Source organism: Salvelinus namaycush, chromosome 37 (genome assembly GCF_016432855.1).
Source record: "Salvelinus namaycush isolate Seneca chromosome 37, SaNama_1.0, whole genome shotgun sequence".
Classification (NCBI taxonomy): domain Eukaryota; kingdom Metazoa; phylum Chordata; class Actinopteri; order Salmoniformes; family Salmonidae; genus Salvelinus; species Salvelinus namaycush.
In genome coordinates this window covers 15,133,245-15,151,413 of record NC_052343.1, presented here as the reverse complement: position 1 = coordinate 15,151,413, position 18,169 = coordinate 15,133,245, and the positions used below count along the sequence as shown (strand labels likewise).

General features: G+C 43.3%; 1 protein-coding gene and 1 non-coding gene across 2 annotated transcripts; both read left to right on the top strand.

The window, feature by feature from the left end:
• The first annotated feature begins 1,073 nt into the window (after positions 1-1,073).
• LOC120031284 (T-complex protein 1 subunit gamma-like) lies at positions 1,074-5,301 on the top strand. Its single transcript, XM_038976964.1, has 14 exons — positions 1,074-1,199; positions 1,773-1,834; positions 1,939-1,989; positions 2,085-2,147; positions 2,259-2,355; positions 2,618-2,735; positions 2,825-3,011; positions 3,145-3,294; positions 3,414-3,546; positions 3,653-3,734; positions 3,840-4,020; positions 4,206-4,451; positions 4,538-4,669; positions 5,006-5,301. Exons 1-14 carry the CDS (start codon positions 1,172-1,174, stop codon positions 5,099-5,101), a joined length of 1,626 nt encoding a protein of 541 aa, XP_038832892.1. The 5' UTR covers positions 1,074-1,171; the 3' UTR covers positions 5,102-5,301.
• On the top strand, positions 4,763-4,898 carry LOC120031717. Its single transcript, XR_005473758.1, has one exon. It is a non-coding gene; the product is annotated as a small nucleolar RNA SNORA15 (small nucleolar RNA).
• Positions 5,302-18,169: the final 12,868 nt, after the last annotated feature.

The window sequence follows — 18,169 nt, the reverse complement described above, 5'->3', positions numbered from 1 at the left end:
CCAGCGTCGTCCGGGTTATGGGAGGGTTTGGCCGGGGGGCTTTACTTGGCTCAACGCGCTCTAGCGACTCCTTGTGGCTGGCCGGGTGCCTGCAGGCTGATCTCGGTTGTCAGTTGAACGGTGTTTCCTCCGACACATTGGTGCGGCTGGCTTCCGGGTTAAGCAAGCGGGTGTTAAGAAGCGTGTTTCGGTGGGTCATGTTTCGGAGGATGCATGATTCAACCTTCGCCTCCTGAGCCCGTTGGGGAGTTGCCGCGATGAGGGAGAAAAAGGGGGTAAAAGGGACCGAGTTTGGGAAACTGATTTAGCAGACACTTATCCATTTTTGTGCGAAAATAGGGTGAAGACTACTGAAGCACTATGGACAGGCTTAGATACACTCCATCACTCTATTTTGTTTTGTGTTACATACACAATATATCACATAATCCACATATTAGTACGTTTTATTAGACATCTGTTTATTTGTTATCAAATTACAGTGATATTTATTGGTATTTATTTTTCATGTAACTATACATTCTATCAGCTAGCCCCTCTTCTGAGATTAATGTTTTACATCAAATTTGACTGTTACATCTCATTTAGCTTTTTATTTGTGTAACTACTGAAATAATTTGAGGTTTCTTACATGAAAAGAGAGTTATCAACTTGAAGATCGGGCAATGTCCAATGCATGTGTATTATTTGATAAATAACAAAGACGTCACAGAATGGGCTTGTTTCTTTCTGGACTACATATCCCAAAATGCAATACATGCGCGTGTAACAGTGATGAAGGTTATACGGAATTATGCACTGCCCACAGTTCCGTTAAGAGCACCAAATGGTCAGCCTAGTAAATGTAGCTAAACGTTTGAAGATACAGGTAGCTTTAAGACTTCATGCACATAATTGATACCACAGAGCTATTAATTTATTGGGTTTCTATATATATGTACTGCGACATAGGATTTGATTTGATAGGGTAATCATACGAGGAAAACAATATTAACTTGAAGATAGCGCCCACTGGCGACTTCCTCTTTCGTAGTCACGCAGATTGGGTTGTACGGCTGTTCATCAAAATTTCCTCGTCCTTAATTGGTCATTTTTTGCCCAGCCACAAACAAGCCTTTCCTTTGCTGCTTTTGAGAACTTGGTAGCCGGTTGATCAACGCACGCTGCCAAAATGATGGGAAGACCAATCGTCGTGTTGAGTGAGTGATAAAAAAAAGTTACAACATTTATCAATTATTTGTATACAGAAGTGTTTTAAGTGTATTTTGCTACATTTGTGAGCTTTTTCATTCATGCGATGTGATGCCCCGGGTTCGGGCCTAGCTAGCCGGTGATGTCTCGAGTTGTGATAGTCATGCTGCGTAGTTAGCGGAACAATCAACAATAAACTTTTATCCAGTTTGGGGAATAAATAGGGATGCTGTTCTGCTAGCGTTCTATTTGGTAATGGTAATTTTTAATGGATGTTAGTTTGCTATCTGCCTTACTAGCTAGATTTAAGGTGAGCTATTTCTCTGGTATCTCCTCGTTTTTGGGGATGGGCTCAGTATCTGGTTCGGGGCAGTGGCAAAACGGTAGCTAACGATGGTGCAGACAATCTTGCAAATATAAGTTCAGAAAAATACTATTAACTATACACTTATTGGCCTACAATTTGTCAGTCACGTTGCCAAATACACTGTACAAACCGCAGCATCATGGTCAGTCATTTTGAGCGTAGGCCAAGTTAAGAGACCCTCTCTGTCACTACCTCAATTATCTTCTCTCTTCAGGCCAGAATATGAAAAGAGAGTCTGGACGCAAGGTTCAGAAAGGGAACATCGGTGCAGCAAAGGTAAAGATGACACACCTCTCCGACTTCCCATTACCACAATTTTCTTTCTGACTTTTGTTTAAACATGAGAAATTCCTGCAGCCTTACGAAGTCTAATTTTACAGGCAATAGCAGATGTCATCAGAACATGCCTGGGACCAAGAGCCATGATGAAGGTTTGTATCAAGACACAATTCCTGGCCCTTAGATACTTAAATCCTAAAGTGATGCCAAAATAGAACTGTCGTAACCGTTCCCCATCTATTAACAGATGCTGCTAGACCCCATGGGTGGCATTGTCATGACCAACGATGGCAACGCCATCCTCCGAGAGGTGAGGTTTCTGCACTACATTTCCCATCAGCACACTTGCACTGCTTTGGAAGATGGTGAATGTAAACAAATTCAGGTCTGTTCAAGTTACCTTTCCTGTAAACAAACACAGATCCAAGTGCAGCACCCGGCAGCCAAGTCCATGATTGAGATCAGCCGCACCCAGGATGAGGAGGTGGGAGACGGCACCACGTCAGTCATCATCCTTGGTAAGTGGCCTGGTAGTGGAAGTATTTCATTTCACTCCATTGACATGGAAATGACTGAGATCCAGTCAACTTCTTCAACATTATGAATGTTGTCTTTTGAGCTTCAGGCTATTTAGGATTGGATGTTGTGGCACTCCTACTCTGAGAGGGCCATGTTGATTCTTATGCATCATCAATCGTCCTCTAAGCTATTGTACTGAGTGTGCACATTTTAAAACAGCTCTTGGTTAACATTCCTTTTCAATCTTTGGTCTGGCTCTAGCTGGAGAGATGCTGTCTGTAGCAGAGCAGTTCCTGGAGCAGCAGATGCACCCTACAGTCATCATTAGTGCCTACAGACACGCCCTGGACGACATGCTCGACATGCTCAAAGACATCAGGTATAGATTGCATTCACCTACACACTCAATTCTCCCTCGCAAACTTTTACACTCCGTTCTATTGACCGACTGTCTTTGTTCCCTCCCAGCACCCCGGTGGATGTGAATGACAGGGCACAGATGCTGAAGATCATCAACTCTGCCATCTGCACCAAGGCCTTGAGCCGTTGGTCTACCATGGCGTGTAATATTGCCCTGGATGCTGTGCGCACTGTGGAGTTGGAGGAGCACGGACGCAAGGAAATCAACATTAAGCTGTACGCCAAAGTGGAGAAGGTAAGCTTTAACGTTTGCGTGTATGCGTTAAATGTCTTGCAGTTACAAGATTGACATCAGTGACAAAGGTGTGGTCATTGGGAAAATGACACACCAGGTTGGTTGATTCCTCGTGGTTTTGCCATGGTTATAGGTGCCTGGTGGCTTCATTGAGGACTCATGTGTGCTAAAAGGCGTGATGGTCAACAAGGACGTCACACACCCCCGCATGCGCAGAATGATCAAGAACCCCCGCATCATCCTGCTGGACTGCTCCCTGGAGTACAAGAAGGGCGAGAGCCAGGTATTGAAAACGCGTGTACAGTCATCCACACATGCGCACAAATGCATTACCAGCACACACATGCAGTATAAGCATAACAGTAGCAGGTATTAGCCAATAAATATTGTGTTCCTATGCAGACTGACATTGAGATCACACGTGAGGAAGACTTTTCCAGGATCCTTCAGATGGAGGAAGAGTATATCCAGACAATTTGTGAAGACATCATCCGCCTCAAGCCAGACCTCATCTTCACTGAGAAGGGAATCTCAGGTACTAAGCACACACACTATGTAAAATTCTCTAGAAACTGCTCTTAATCCTCCAAAGCTCCCCCTGCACTGACCAGAGAAACTAATCTCTCCACTCATCTCCCCAGACCTGGCACAGCACTATCTGATGAAGGCCAACATCACAGCCATCCGCCGTGTCAGAAAGACTGACAACAACCGCATTTCAAGGTAAGGTCCATTCCACAAAGTATTCTGAAGATGTGATGACTATTAATCCTTTTAAATTGTCTGTTAACTGACTATTAACGCTGATATCATTATCCTCCTTCTCAGGGCATGTGGGGCTCGCATCGCCAGCCGTACAGACGAGCTGCGTGAGGAGGACGTGGGAACCGGCGCCGGCCTGTTTGAGATCAAGAAGATTGGAGACGAGTACTTCACCTTCGTCACAGAGTGCAAAGACCCCAAAGCCTGCACCATCCTGCTGAGAGGAGCCAGCAAAGAGATATTGGCTGTACGTAACAAGTTACCCCTCATGCACAAAGAATATGGCAAGATGTCTCCGTTACGGCAGAAGCAGCTCATTTTCAGGCAGACCATAACCAGACGGGATGAATGATCCTCATGGTATGCTCTCACACTCAATGCTTCATTGTGGATCCAAACAAAGTGTTGATAATGTGTTTCTCTGTCCCTCAGGAGGTGGAGCGTAACTTGCAGGATGCCATGCAGGTGTGTCGTAACGTGCTACTGGACCCATCTCTACTCCCTGGAGGCGGGGCGGTGGAGATGGCTGTGTCCAAGAGGCTGATGGAGCGTTCCAAGACCCTGACCGGGGTGGAGCAGTGGCCCTACCGTGCCGTGGCCCAGGCCCTGGAGGTTATCCCCCGTACACTCATCCAAAACTGTGGAGCCTCCACCATCCGCGTGCTCACCTCTCTCAGGGTACGTGTGGTTACTCTAAAATATGCACCTTTGTCATTTTGTTGGGCACAGCAGAATTGTTTTATTAATCTTACCCCCCTCTGTAGGCCAAGCACACCCTGGAGGCCTGTGCATCATGGGGTGTGAACGGAGAGACTGGCACCTTGGCAGACATGATGGAGCTTGGCATCTGTGAGCCGCTGGCTGTGAAGGCCCAGACTTACAAGACTGCTGTGGAGGTAAGAGGGGCCAATGGGCTGCTGTTGCAGATATATTTGACAAGAATATCACTTTCAACAAATGTTTGAATGTTTTAAAAAATATTGTAAAAGGCATGGATGAATTCTGTGTTACTTTGTCTGTAGTGAATGCAGTCAGACACCATGCAAGAACATTTTCACTTCTACTACTCTAAAGGATGAGTGCTTCCCAGTGCCTTATCTCCTTCACATTAAAGTGAATACAATGAAACTCAAGAGCACATTTAGTCTATTTTTTGTTTTATGATTTGAATAAACAGTCAAAGGTTTCAGTGAACCCCACTAATGTAATTTTGGTCTCTTCTTGCCTTTCAGACGGCCATCTTGCTGCTCCGCATTGATGACATTGTGTCTGGAATCAAGAAGAAAGGTGATGACCAGGCTGGAGGAGGAGGACAGGGAGCCGAGTGAAGATGGGGGGGAAATGGGTTGGTAGACCAGTGGGCAAACAGACTGTGGTAGTGTAGAACAGCCTACTGTTCTCTTTTGGGATGCTATTTTCCAAAAAACATTGTTTGGCCTGGATTGTCAACCATGTATGTGTCTCAATAGTCAAGCGTACGCCGTAGCCATGTGTTTTTGATTTGCTATAAAATTCTAATCGAATGCTGTCTGACTCACTCAGTTCATTGTCTCTTGTCATGGCAGATGAAATAAGTATCTATCATGAGTATTGTTTATAGCACTGTAGTACCCAGTTAAAGTGAAAACAGGTTCTACTTTTTTGAGCCTTTTTAAGGTTAGGTTTCAACGGGCAACCGCCATAAAATATCCTCTTCAGCTTTATTAAAGTTAAATGCATGGGAAAAAAACATTGCATTTCACCACATATTGAAAAACAAGATCTGAGTACAGATAATAAAATATGACTTCTGGTTATGTCAAAAGGTTCTATTTTTATCTGGGCCATAACTCCCATCCCTGACTGTGTTGAATAGGCCTTTAAGGAAGTCATAAAACCCTGCAATAGGTCATGGTTAACTTTTTTTTTTTTACTGTTTAACTTAACAAAAATACAGTACCAGTCAAAGGTTTGGACACCTACTCATTCCAGGGTTTTTCTTTATTTCATTGTAGAATAATAGTGAAGACAACTATGAATCATGTAGTACCACAAATCAAAATATCGTCACCCTTTGCCTTGACAGCTTTGCACACTCGGCATTCTCTCAACCAGCCTCATGAGGTAGTCCCATAGAATTAATTTCAATTAACAGGTTTGCTTTAAGTGTTTCTTATTTTAACATTTTTATGGAATTTCTTTCAATGTGTTTGAGCCAATCAGTTGTGACTAGGTAGGGGTGGTCATAAGGAAGCTAGCCCTATTTGGTTAAAGGCCAAGTCCATATTATGGCAAGAACCACTCAAATAAGCAAAGAGAAATGACAGTCCATTACTTTTCCATGAAGGTCAGTCAATATGGTAAATTTCAAGAACTTTGAAAGTTTCAAGTGCAGTAGCAAAAACCAAGCCCTATGATAAAACTGGCTCTCATGAGGACCGTCACAGGAAAGGAAGACCCAGAGTTACCTCTGCTGCAAAGGATAAGTTCATTAGAGTTACCAGCCTCAGAAGTTGCAGCCCAAATAAATGCTTCAGAGTTCAAGTAACAGACACATCTCAACATCAACTGTTCAGAGGAGACTGAATTGGGCCTTCATGGTCGAATTGCTGCAAAGAAACCACTAAAGGACAATTAAAGACTGGCTTGGGCCAAGAAACATGAGTAATGGACATTAGACTGGTGGAAATATGTCCTTTGGTCAGATGAGTCCAAATGTGAGATTTTTGGTTCCAACTGCTGTATCTTTGTGAGACAGTGTAGGTGAATGGATCTGCATGTGTGGTTCCCACCGTGAAGCTTGGAGGAGGTGGTGTTGGGGTGCTTTGCTGGTGACACTCAGTGATTATTTCGAATTCAAGGCCCACTTAACCAGCATGGCTATCACCTAATACTGCAGTGATACGCCATCCCATCTGGTTTGGGACTATCATTTGTTTTTCAACAGGACAATGACCCAACAACACACCTCCAGCTGTGTAAGGGCCATTTGACCAAGAAGGAGAGTGATGAAGTGCATCAGATGACCTGGCCTCCACAATCACCTGACCTCAACCCAATTGAGATGGTTTGGGATGAGTTGGACCGCAGAGTGAAGGAAAAGCAGCCAGCAAGTGCTCAGCGTATGTGGGAACTCCTTCAAGACTGTTGGAAAAGCTGTCAAGGCAAAGGGTGACAATATTTTGATTTGTTAAAAACACTTTTGGTACTACATTATTTGATGTGTTATGTCATAGTTGTCTTCACTATTATTCTACAATGTAAAAAATAGTAAAACCCTTGTATTAGTAGGTGTGTCCAAACTTTTGACTGGTACTGTACGTGTCAACAGACCGTACAAGTGCATGGATTCCTGGGCTTCGTCTCTATACGCTGACCTGAGAGGACCATTCAAAGCAATATGAAGGGAGTCTTCTTTGTTGACTCATCTGGCCAGTGGCTCAGAATATGAGAAAAGGGAGCAATGAAATGCCATTTCAAGGTGTGCCTTTCCCTGCCCTGTACAGAAGCATATGGCAGCGTACCAAAAGCCTCAATACACCCTAATAAAAAAACGTCCCCTCATATTCCTTGATGGATACTTTTTAAAGCTTGTTCACCTACCAATGTAAAGGAGATGAGAAAACACTTGACCTGTTCTAGACATGAATTATATCTGCAACACTGAATATATCTGACCCAGATCTCCAGGATCAGGCCAGCGGAAGAGTGGTGTTGTCATCTCTGGGCTCTCTCTCCAGTCTCTGGGTCGATACCGCTGTCCAGCTCTGGAGAGAAAATCAGCACGTTACTCATCATTACAAAGCAATGAAGGTATTAGCATCTGTTCAATTTTTCCAAACTCTTCAACAGTGTGTGAGTATTTATCCTTTGATTTAGCTTTTTGAGCATGATATGACTTTTTAAAACCTACGCACCTGTGTCTGACACCGTTTAATTAAGGGGAAAAAAACTTAACAGACGGCACCCGCTGTTAAGTGTGTTGACTCACCCATGCTGGCCTCACTGGATGCTGCGGAGGGGAGGCGTCTGTGCTGGCAGGCAGGCTGGAGGTTGGGAACCAGAGGCCCTGGAGCCAGTACAGAGGATGGGGGGAGATTCATGACCCCCGTAATAGGAGCTTGGGGTCGAACCACCTCCATATCCACGGCTGCTCTCAGCGGAGGGCCAGAAAAGGGGACGTGATCAGTGATGTGAGAAGTACAAAGTATAAACTGAGCATACCAAACATTAGAAACACCTTCCTTGGACTCCGTAAGGTGTCGAAAGCGATCCGCAGGGATGTGGGCCATGCCCGCTCCAATGCTTCCAAAAGTTGTGTCAAGTTGGCTGGATGTCCTTTGGGTACTGGACTATTCTTGATACACATGGGAAACTGTTGAGCGTGAAAAACCCAGCAGTGTTGCAGTTGTTGACACAAACCGGTGCGCCTGACACATACTACCATACCCCATTCAAAGGCACTTAAATCTGTTGTCTTGCCCATTCACCCTCTGAATAGCACACATACACAATCCATGTCTCAAGGCATAAAAATATTGTTTTAACCTGTCTCCTCCTCTTTTCTACACTAATTGAAGTGGATTTAAGGGATCATGGCTTTCACATGGATTCACCTGGGGTCTCATTTATAACCGTTGTGTAAATTTCACACTAAATATCTCTGTGTGTGGCATTTCTGAAAAGACTGAGCACGTACAAAAATAGAGATTTATAAACTTGGTGCATGCCATACCATACATACGCATCTTTCTGTTATAAATCAGACCCATCCTGAAAATGTGCACGTGAACATGCATTACAATTCTGCCTGAAAGGTCTTCCAAGTGGTGCAGTGGTCTAAGGCACAGCATCGCAATGCTTGAGGTGTCACTACAGACCCGGGTTCGATCCCAGGCTGTGTCACAGCAGGCCGTGACTGGGAGACCCATGAGGCGGCACACAATTGGCCCAGCGTCGTCAGGGTCAGTGGAGGGTTTGGCCGGTCGGGATTTCCTTGTCGCACCGCGCTCTAGTGACTCCTTGTGGCGGGCCGGGAGCCTGCGAGCTGACTTCTTCGTGCACCTGCAAGCTGACTTCGGGTGCCTGCAAGCTGATTTCGCCAGTTGGACAGTGTTTCCTCCGACACATTGGTGTGGCTGGCTTCCGGGTTAAGTGAGCAGTGTGTCAAGAAGCCGTGTGGCTTGGCAGGGTCGTGTTTCGGAGGACGCATGGCTCCCGACCTTCGCCTCTCCCGAGTCCATAAGGGAGTAGCAGCGATAGGACAAGACTGTAACTACCAATTGTGGAGAAAAGAGGGTAAAAAGTACATCAAAAACATTATACAAAAAATGTTGCCTGAAAAATGCCCATTCATGGTGACAATAGAGCCCTTATATTCTGTATACTTTGGAAGTATTAGAATTAACCCGAGGCAGTCTTCTAAAGGAAATAGCAATAGCGAACTGGATCAAATGTCTTTGTAGATGACGGCAGAATGTTAAACTTTTGCAGTGACATATGCTGTAAACCTAGTCTATCGGACAGACAAAAAGTTTATGAAAGACAACAATTGCAAATTGTGAATTATATTTAATAGGGCCTAATGTTTTGCATTGACTTTTTCTCAAACCTATGCTTATGCTGCACTGCCCAAATTCTGAAACATTGTCTGCTTACAGTGGTAGCCATACACACTTCAATGCAAAATATCAACAGTCTGTTCACCTGTATGTTATAAACCATGCTTCCTTCCTGATGCATTGCGTAAAATACTTTAAATAAAAGCGTATCTACTAGGGGGCCTCCCGGGTGGCGCAGTGGTCTGGTTCGAACCCAGAGGTCCATGGGGCAACGCACAATTGGGGAGGTCCATGGGGCAACGCACAATTGGCCTAGTGTCGTCCAGGTTAGGGAGGGTTTGGCCGGTAGGGATGTCCTTGTCTCATCGCGCACTAGCGACTCCAGTGGCGGAGTGCACGCTGACCAGGTCGCTAGGTGTATGGTGCTTCCTCCGACACATTGGTGCGGCTGGCTTCCGGGTTGGATGCGCGCTGTGTTAAGAAGCAGTGCGGCTTGGTTGGGTTGTGTTTTGGAGCTCATTGTGGAGCATGGCTCTCGACCTTCGTCTCTCCCGAGCCAGTACGGGAGTTGTAGCGATGAGACAAGACAGTAACTACGAACAATTGGATACCACGAAATTGGGGAGAAAAAGGGGGTATAAATAATACATTTTTAAAAAGCGTATCTAATAGGCCCAATTGACCCTTTGCTGGCAAATTTGATGGCAAATTCCCCTCCACTGGCAAAATCCCCTCACAATGATCTCAAACTGTGTTTTTAATACACAACGAAATTAATCACCTTGCTAATCAAGAAACTCTCTGGTATGTTGTAGTGGACTGTCATAACAATTGCATCACAGGAACCTGGTAAAATGAAGGCTAGCCACTGGATGGCTGAATGCACTGTCAGCCAAAGTTAGGCTACTAACCACTTTTGGAACTAAATAGTTCTCTCAAATCGACTCCTGATGTCGACAGCAGATGAGAGTTGTATTCATAACATGGGTAACTGGGTAACTACCTAAGACTAGCTAGTACATAAAAACAAATATATATATATATATTAACTCGCTAGCTGGCTAGTCCTCGCAACATTCGGTGGTCAATAAGACTAAGTTAGTTAACAAACAATGTAACAAAACAGGCTCTGCATTTGAGGAATCTAGGGCTGTCCCCGAGAAAAAATAATCTTGGTAGACCAAAAGTCATCTGTTCTTTTCGATCAATGGATTGGTCTCCCCAAAAGATTGTGTATTTTTTCATATACAGACACATCCTATGTGTTTTAATAAAATCAACTATATGCATTGAGCTTGTCTCATGCTTGAAGCGCACTGTTTGATGAAATAAGACACAAATGACTCAAGAGGGAGAAATCAAGATAACTAGAAGAAAAAAAACTTAACCTGGCCAGACCATCCTCCTGGCTTTTGTAGATTCTGCCATTACTCTCCTGAAGTTGCCGGTAATAGGCTACACGAGGAGTCTGCAACCTTTCTCAAATGCTAATACCGATCTGGTGCCAGTTATGGTTTTCATATGCACATTTTCGTGAAACAGTTTCATTTCATTTATATTCATATCTCAAAATCATTGCCATGTGGTTAATCAAAATTCTATCCAAATCTAAATGAAAATGATACAAATCTAAAAGGTAACTTCTATTGCCATTCCATTCTATTGCCATATGTAAAAATAGCCTACATAAAGCCAACCAATAAAAACATTGCAGCCTGCAATTAGAAAATATCCTGATATAAATAAATATCCTATAAATCACATTGGCTAAGTATTGCCTCACTTCGCTGTGCGCCTCTCAAATGTTGTAACAATGCGTAGCGCTCCATATAGCTCTGCATTGACATGATTGGTTGAAGATAGGTCGGGGCGGAACGTCCTGTATAAACACAAACTCACTTCCTTGACAACAGCTCTGCTCTGCTAAGCGCATGAAGTATGAAAGCCCTGATGTCTGCAGAGGCTGCATCACAGTAAATGCTGTAAGGCCACTTCAGATGTCGGATTGACCATGCAAAGCCTTTGAGTCTCGGCCTCTGCAATGGATTGGTTCACTGAGATGTGCCATACAAATAATATATATATACAGTGGGGAGAACAAGTATTTGATACACTGCCGATTTTGCAGGTTTTCCTACTTACAAAGCATGTAGAGGTCTGTAATTTTTATCATAGGTACACTTCAACTGTGAGAGACGGAATCTAACACAAAAATCCAGATAATCACATTGTATGATTTTTAAGTAATTCATTTGCATTTTATTGCATGACATAAGTATTTGACCACCTACCAACCAGTAAGAATTCCGGCTCTCACAGACCTGTTAGTTTTTCTTTAAGAAGCCCTCCTGTTCTCCACTCATTACCTGTATTAACTGCACCTGTTTGAACTCGTTACCTGTATAAAAGACACCTGTCCACACACTCAATCAAACAGACTCCAACCTCTCCACAATGGCCAAGACCAGAGAGCTGTGTAAGGACATCAGGGATAAAATTGTAGACCTGCGCAAGGCTGGGATGGGCTACATGACAATAGGCAAGCAGCTTGGTGAGAAGGCAACAACTGTTGGCGCAATTATTAGAAAATGGAAGAAGTTCAAGATGACGGTCAATCACCCTCGGTCTGGGGCTCCATGCAAGATCTCACCTCGTGGGGCATCAATGATTATGAGGAAGGTGAGGGATCAGCCCAGAACTACAGGCAGGACCTGGTCAATGATCTGAAGAGCGCTGGGACCACAGTCTCAAAGAAAACCATTAGTAATACACTACGCCGTCATGGATTAAAATCCTGCACGCAAGGTCCCCCTGCTCAAGCCAGCGCATGTCCAGGCCCGTCTGAAGTTTGCCAATGACCATCTGGATGATCCAGAGAAGGAATGGGAGAAGGTCATGTGGTCTGATGAGACAAAAATAGAGCTTTTTGGTCTAAACTCCACTCGCCATGTTTGGAGGAAGAAGAAGGATGAGTACAATCCCAAGAACACCATCCCAACCGTGAAGCATGGAGGTGGAAACATCATTCTTTGGAGATGCTTTTCTGCAAAGGGGACAGGACGACTGCACCGTATTGAGGGGAGGATGGATGGGGCCATGTATCGCGAGATCTTGGCCAACAACCTCCTTCCCTCAGTAAGAGCATTGAAGATGGGTCGTGGCTGGGTCTTCCAGCATGACAACGACCCGAAACACACAGCCAGGGCAACTAAGGAGTGGCTCTGTAAGAAGCATCTCAAGGTCCTGGAGTGGCCTAGCCAGTCTCCAGACCTGAACCCAATAGAACATCTTTGGAGGGAGCTGAAAGTCCGTATTGCCCAGCGACAGCCCCGAAACTTGAAGGATCTGGAGAAGGTCTGTATGGAGGAGTGGGCCAAAATCCCTGTTGCAGTGTGTGCAAACCTGGTCAAGAACTACAGGAAACGTATGATCTCTGTAATTGCAAACAAAGGTTTCTGTACCAAATATTAAGTTCTGCTTTTCTGATGTATGAAATACTTATGTCATGCAATAAAATGCAAATCAATTACTTAAAAATCATACAATGTGATTTTTCTGGATTTTTTTTAGATTACGTCTCTCACAGTTGAAGTGTACCTATGATAAAAATTACAGACCTCTACATGCTTTGTAAGTAGGAAAACCTGCAAAATCGGCAGTGTATCAAATACTTGTTCTCCCCACTGTATATACACGTATTTGCTATGGCTCAACTAAAAAAGCCATAAATAAAAAAATTGTATTGGTCACATACACATGATGTTATTGCGGGCATAGCGAAATGCTTGTGTTTCTAGCTCCAACAGTGCAGTAATATCTAACAAGTAATATCTAACAATTTCACAACAATACACACAAATCTAAGTAAAGGAATGTAATTAAGAATATATAAATATATGGATGAGCAGTAGAATAGAATAGAATACAGTATATACATATGAGATAAATAATGCAAAATATGTTAACATTATTAAAGTGACTTGTGATCCATTATTAAAGTGGCCAGTGATTTCAAGTCTTGTATATAGGCAGCAGCCTCTAATGTGCTAGTGATGGCTATTTAACAGTCTGATGGCCTTGAGATAGAAGCTGTTTTTCAATCTCTCGGTCCCAGCTTTGATGCACCTGTACTGACCTCGCCTTCTGGATGATAGCGGGGTGAACAGGCAGTGGCTTGGGTGGTTGTGGTCCTTGATGATCTTTTTGGCCTTCCTGTGACATCGGGTGGTGTAGGTACCCTGGAGGGCAGGTAGTTTGCCCCCGGTGATGCGTTGGGCAGACAGCACCACCCTCTGGAGAGGTCTGCGGTTGCGGGCGGTGCAGTTGCCATACCAGGCGGTGATACAGCCCGACAGGAAGCTCTCAATTTTGCATCTGTAGAAGTTTGTGATGGTTTTAGGTGCCAAGCCAAATTTCTTCAGCCTGTTGCGCCTTCTTCACCACACTGTCTGTGTGGGTGGACCATTTCAGTTTGTCAGTGGTGTGTACGCCGAGGAACTTGAAGCTTTCACCTTCTCCACTGTGGTCCCGTCAATGCGGATAGATGGGTGCTCCCTCTGACGTTTCCTGAAGTCCACGATCAGCTCCTTTGTTTTGTTGACGTTAAGTGAGAGGTTATTTTCCTGGCACCACACTTCCAGAGCCCTCACCTCCTCCCTGTAGGCTGTCTCGCCATTGTTGGTAATCAAGCCTACTACTGTTGTGTCGTCTGCAAACTTTATGAACTTGATGATTGAGTTGGAGGCGTGCGTGGCCACGCAGTCATGGGTGAACAGTGAGTACAGGAGGAGGCTATACCCTTGTGGGGACCCTGTGTTGAGGATCAGCGAAGTTGAATTGTTGTTTCCTACCTTCAGCACTTGGGGGCGGCCTGTCAGGAAGTCCAGGACCCAGTTGCACAGGGCGGGGTTCAGATCCAGGGCCTTGAGCTTAGTGATGAGCTTGGAGGGTACTATGGTGTTGAATGCTGTCAATGAACAGCATTCTTGCATAGGTATTCCTCTTGTCCAGATGGGATAAGGCAGTGTGCAGTGCGATGGCGATTGCATCGTCTGAGGATCTATTGGGGCGGTAAGCAAGGCGATATGATCCTTGACTAGTCTCTCAAAGCATGATGACAGATGTCCCACCAGGGCGCGATAGTCATTTAGTTCAGTTACCTTTGCTTTCTTGGTTACAGGAGCAATGGTGGCCATCTTGAAGCATGTGGGGAGAGCACACTGGGATAGGGAGAGATTAAATATGTTTGCCCAAATTTTCTGGGGTGGGGCTTAGCGAAGGGTCAATTAAATGAGAGATGCGCATGGTAATTTGTTGTAGGCTATGGATACTTCGGGAATATGAACCCATCATGGCCAGAAAAGGTGACACATTTATCCTGCATTGGTTATGAAAATATGGATTGTGTATAAATGCAATATTGTCTCCTCGAGAAATGTGAAAGTACAGTATTCAGAAGTAACCTACAACCACCTGTTCCACCGTTAATAAACTGCACTTTGGATCAGATGGCATAGAGCAAAATACTTGAAATAGCTTATCTATTTACTACTATGAAGTGGGTCCAATTCAACCAGAGATGGGACGAATGGTATCCTTGTTGTAGACCTATGCTACCTCATGAGTATGAAAACATCACAGAAAAGGTGAGGAATTTATTATGCAATGATCATGGAAATTAAATAAATAATAGCTTTGGAAATGGCTATTTCTAATTATTTTCAAATGCAAAAACAAACTAAATAGATTTCTCTCTTCTCACTAAGGGCAAATGATTGCATCTTGTTATTAACCTGTTTAACCTGTTCATATCCTCCATTTGCAGAAAATACTAATCTACTTGCCTGCTTGCAATGCAGTACTTCAACTACTATAAACTGTGCTTACGCATGATCTAAAGTTTGTGGGAAGGTGAGCACATTTTCATGTCAAGTTCAGTTTTTATAAATGCCAACTTTTGTGTGAAAACTGGCACACGCATGTTTAATTTCCATAATCATTGCATAATAAATTCCTCACCTTCTCTGTGATGATTTCATACTCGAGGTAACATAGACCTTTTATTTTGTATTCTTTTTTAACTTTTTAAACTTTTTAAACTTTTACTTTATTTTAGTAAATACTTTCTGAACACATTTTTTCTCAAAACTGCATTGTTGGTTAAGGGCTTGTAAGTAAGCATTTCACTGTTGTATTCGGCGCACGTGACAAATCAAATTTGATTTGATTTTTTATTTTATTTGGGGTCTATTTTGTACATTCACAAGGTTTATAAAATGAGGCCCCTGGTCAGTCTGTCATGAAAAGAGCAGTTGTTCTTAATGTTTTGTATACTCAGTGTATGGCTCTGTGAAGCACTTCCCAATAGCGTACATTCTTCCTTACTTCAACAAAACAATCCCTGATGTGACAAGCTAAATAGGTGAGAGCAATGTTCCCAAAATATTGCTCCCATTTATAATAGGATTATCAGCGAGATCGAGAGAGGTAACTTCTAATACTAATAATAACCAGTAACTACCATATCAAGGCTCCTGATAAAGGAGGTCAGTTAACTATTAGCCTTTGGAGACCATTCAACAAGACATTTGGAAAGATGACCATGCGAGTGTTTTAATGGTCTTACCAATGGGGTCCTGTGATTGGTGGGGACGGTAAATAGACTGATAGGAGGGAGGGAGGGGCTCTACATAGATGGTGCTGATAGGTCCGGTTTTGGATGCAGAAATGTGGTGCTTACTGAAGTCTCCCCAACACACCCCACCACCAGCCGAAGATGTGGCTGTAACATCTGCCAAATGGAAAAAGTTAAAAGACAATTAGGCCTAAGTATCAATACTCTGAAGTGATTTCCTCTCCTTATCTAATTTCCTTCATCTGCACTGATGTGAAATAACTGGACTGGTGAAAGCAATTTTCAGTAGATAGCTTAATAAACGATTGTACTTCAAATGATTGTCAGATCAGTCCAGCTGAAGGAGAGCAGGAAGCATGCAGGAAGACTTTTTACACTGCTGACATGCACACACCCTGGGCACCCAGCTCTTGACAGCAAGTGCAACTGAAGTACTTGACAGGAGGTGTTGAGGTGTAGGCGTAGACTAGTGCAGGTACTTTTGAACAGGTATGCCAATCCTGATGGACAAGTCTTAAGCAACCACATGATACGTTGGGACTAAATGTTGCCTTGCTACTTTGGCCCCCAACTTCCTCAAAACTGTCGCAAATAATGGAGGAGCATCAGCATTGGCAGTTAACAACACTGACTTATTTTTTTACTTATTTTACTATTTTACTTATTTTAAAGCCACAGTCAGATTTCCAGTAATTTCAACTAATGCAATATAGCCTACCCCTTAATTTGGAAGAATATGATTTATTATTCATAATTTGATAAGTACAGTAGTCTTATCATAATAGAAGAACATACTACTCCATTGTTTATGTTTATGTTGACATAAAATGTATACTGGTAAACAAATGATGTAATGTTTATCTTCTATATTGTTATTCCTTCAGCACTATTATAATCGTGTTCGCATGTGGAAAAATCTTTCCCTAGCAAAATAATTGCTCCCTTGATATACACATTTTATAGTGTAGCCTTTATAGTAAATAAAACTTTCAAATGTAATATTATTTATAATAGGCCTACCCCTAATGTATTATCAGGCTATAGCATTTAGGCCTATAGAGCCCACCAAACAAATTCAATAGACATTTTACTGTCAAATTCAAACAGTGCAAGGCCGACAGGGATCTATGAAGTGTCAACTTCAAGCCTAACTTCCTGGGTGGTATAATTCGTCTATGGGTTAATTTTATGCATTTGTATAGGCTATATATTTGTATCCATCAATTCTTGAAAACAATCATGTTCTTACCGTAACACCTGTTTTTCCTAAATTTCCGCAATGGACAATTTTCTTTGATTCGAAGCAGACACGCTCCGTGTTTTCTTCTAGCTGGGGCAGCTGCCATGTTTTACTCGTCTTGACCCTTCACTTCGATAACTTTAGTGGTAAATACCCCTGGGGTACAGATAAGATAGGCCTACTTTGAAACTGACGGGCAAGGGGTTGCTTTCTTGTAATTCCGAACCCAGACTTCCCTGTGGCCAGACCAATAAATAAACGAGAAGTGTGGGTGGACGTGAACAATATTTGACCTCCGACAAAAATGGGAGCCGTTAGTTCAGTCAAAAAGTGTAGTCCTCTCTCATATGCTCGATGTTATGACGTCTTCAAAACAACTGGGAACTCGGGAAAAAAAACGGTCATCCAACTCGGAATTCCAACTCGGGCCTCTTTAGAGCTCTGACTTTCTGACGTGAAGATCCCCGAAGTCATGATTTAACCTAGTATTTTTCAGAGTTCCCAGTTGTTTTGAACAAGGCAATATGCTCCATTCATAACCAAGTGGGAAGGTGGTAATTACCAGTTGTGGCGTTGTAAATACCAGTTGGATGCATTCACATGCCTTGAACTCGTTGACAAACGCCGGATAGCTAATGGCCAACAAGCTGCGTCAACCATAAATTAAAGTACAGCTATCATGCTTGTAAACAAATTATAGTTATCAAAAAACATATCAATAGATAGCTTTTTTATAAATAATGTTTTGTTACATTTAACTGCCGAAAATTCTGTTATCAAGGTCATTTTCTTAGTAGGTGAGGCCAGAGGTCAGCATGTGGGTGAAGTCTGCGATCGGGGGTGATAGACGAGTTTCCCACATAGAGATAGAGGCCTCTTGTGACCAAAAGCAAGTTTTAGCATGGGCAGCGCCATTAGGATTTTCACCATTTTGAAGTAGTCAACTGGGTGGGACTTACTACCCGTTAAGGAAAGATTGTAT

Excerpts from the sequence above, each read along its gene's own strand:
- LOC120031284 (XM_038976964.1), top strand. The coding sequence starts at position 1,172 with ATGATGGGAAGACCAATCGTCGTGTTGA. Across the intron at positions 3,012-3,144 it reads TGTACGCCAAAGTGGAGAAG|GTGCCTGGTGGCTTCATTGA; the intron begins GTAAGCTTTAAC and ends CCATGGTTATAG. Across the intron at positions 3,295-3,413 it reads ACAAGAAGGGCGAGAGCCAG|ACTGACATTGAGATCACACG; the intron begins GTATTGAAAACG and ends GTTCCTATGCAG.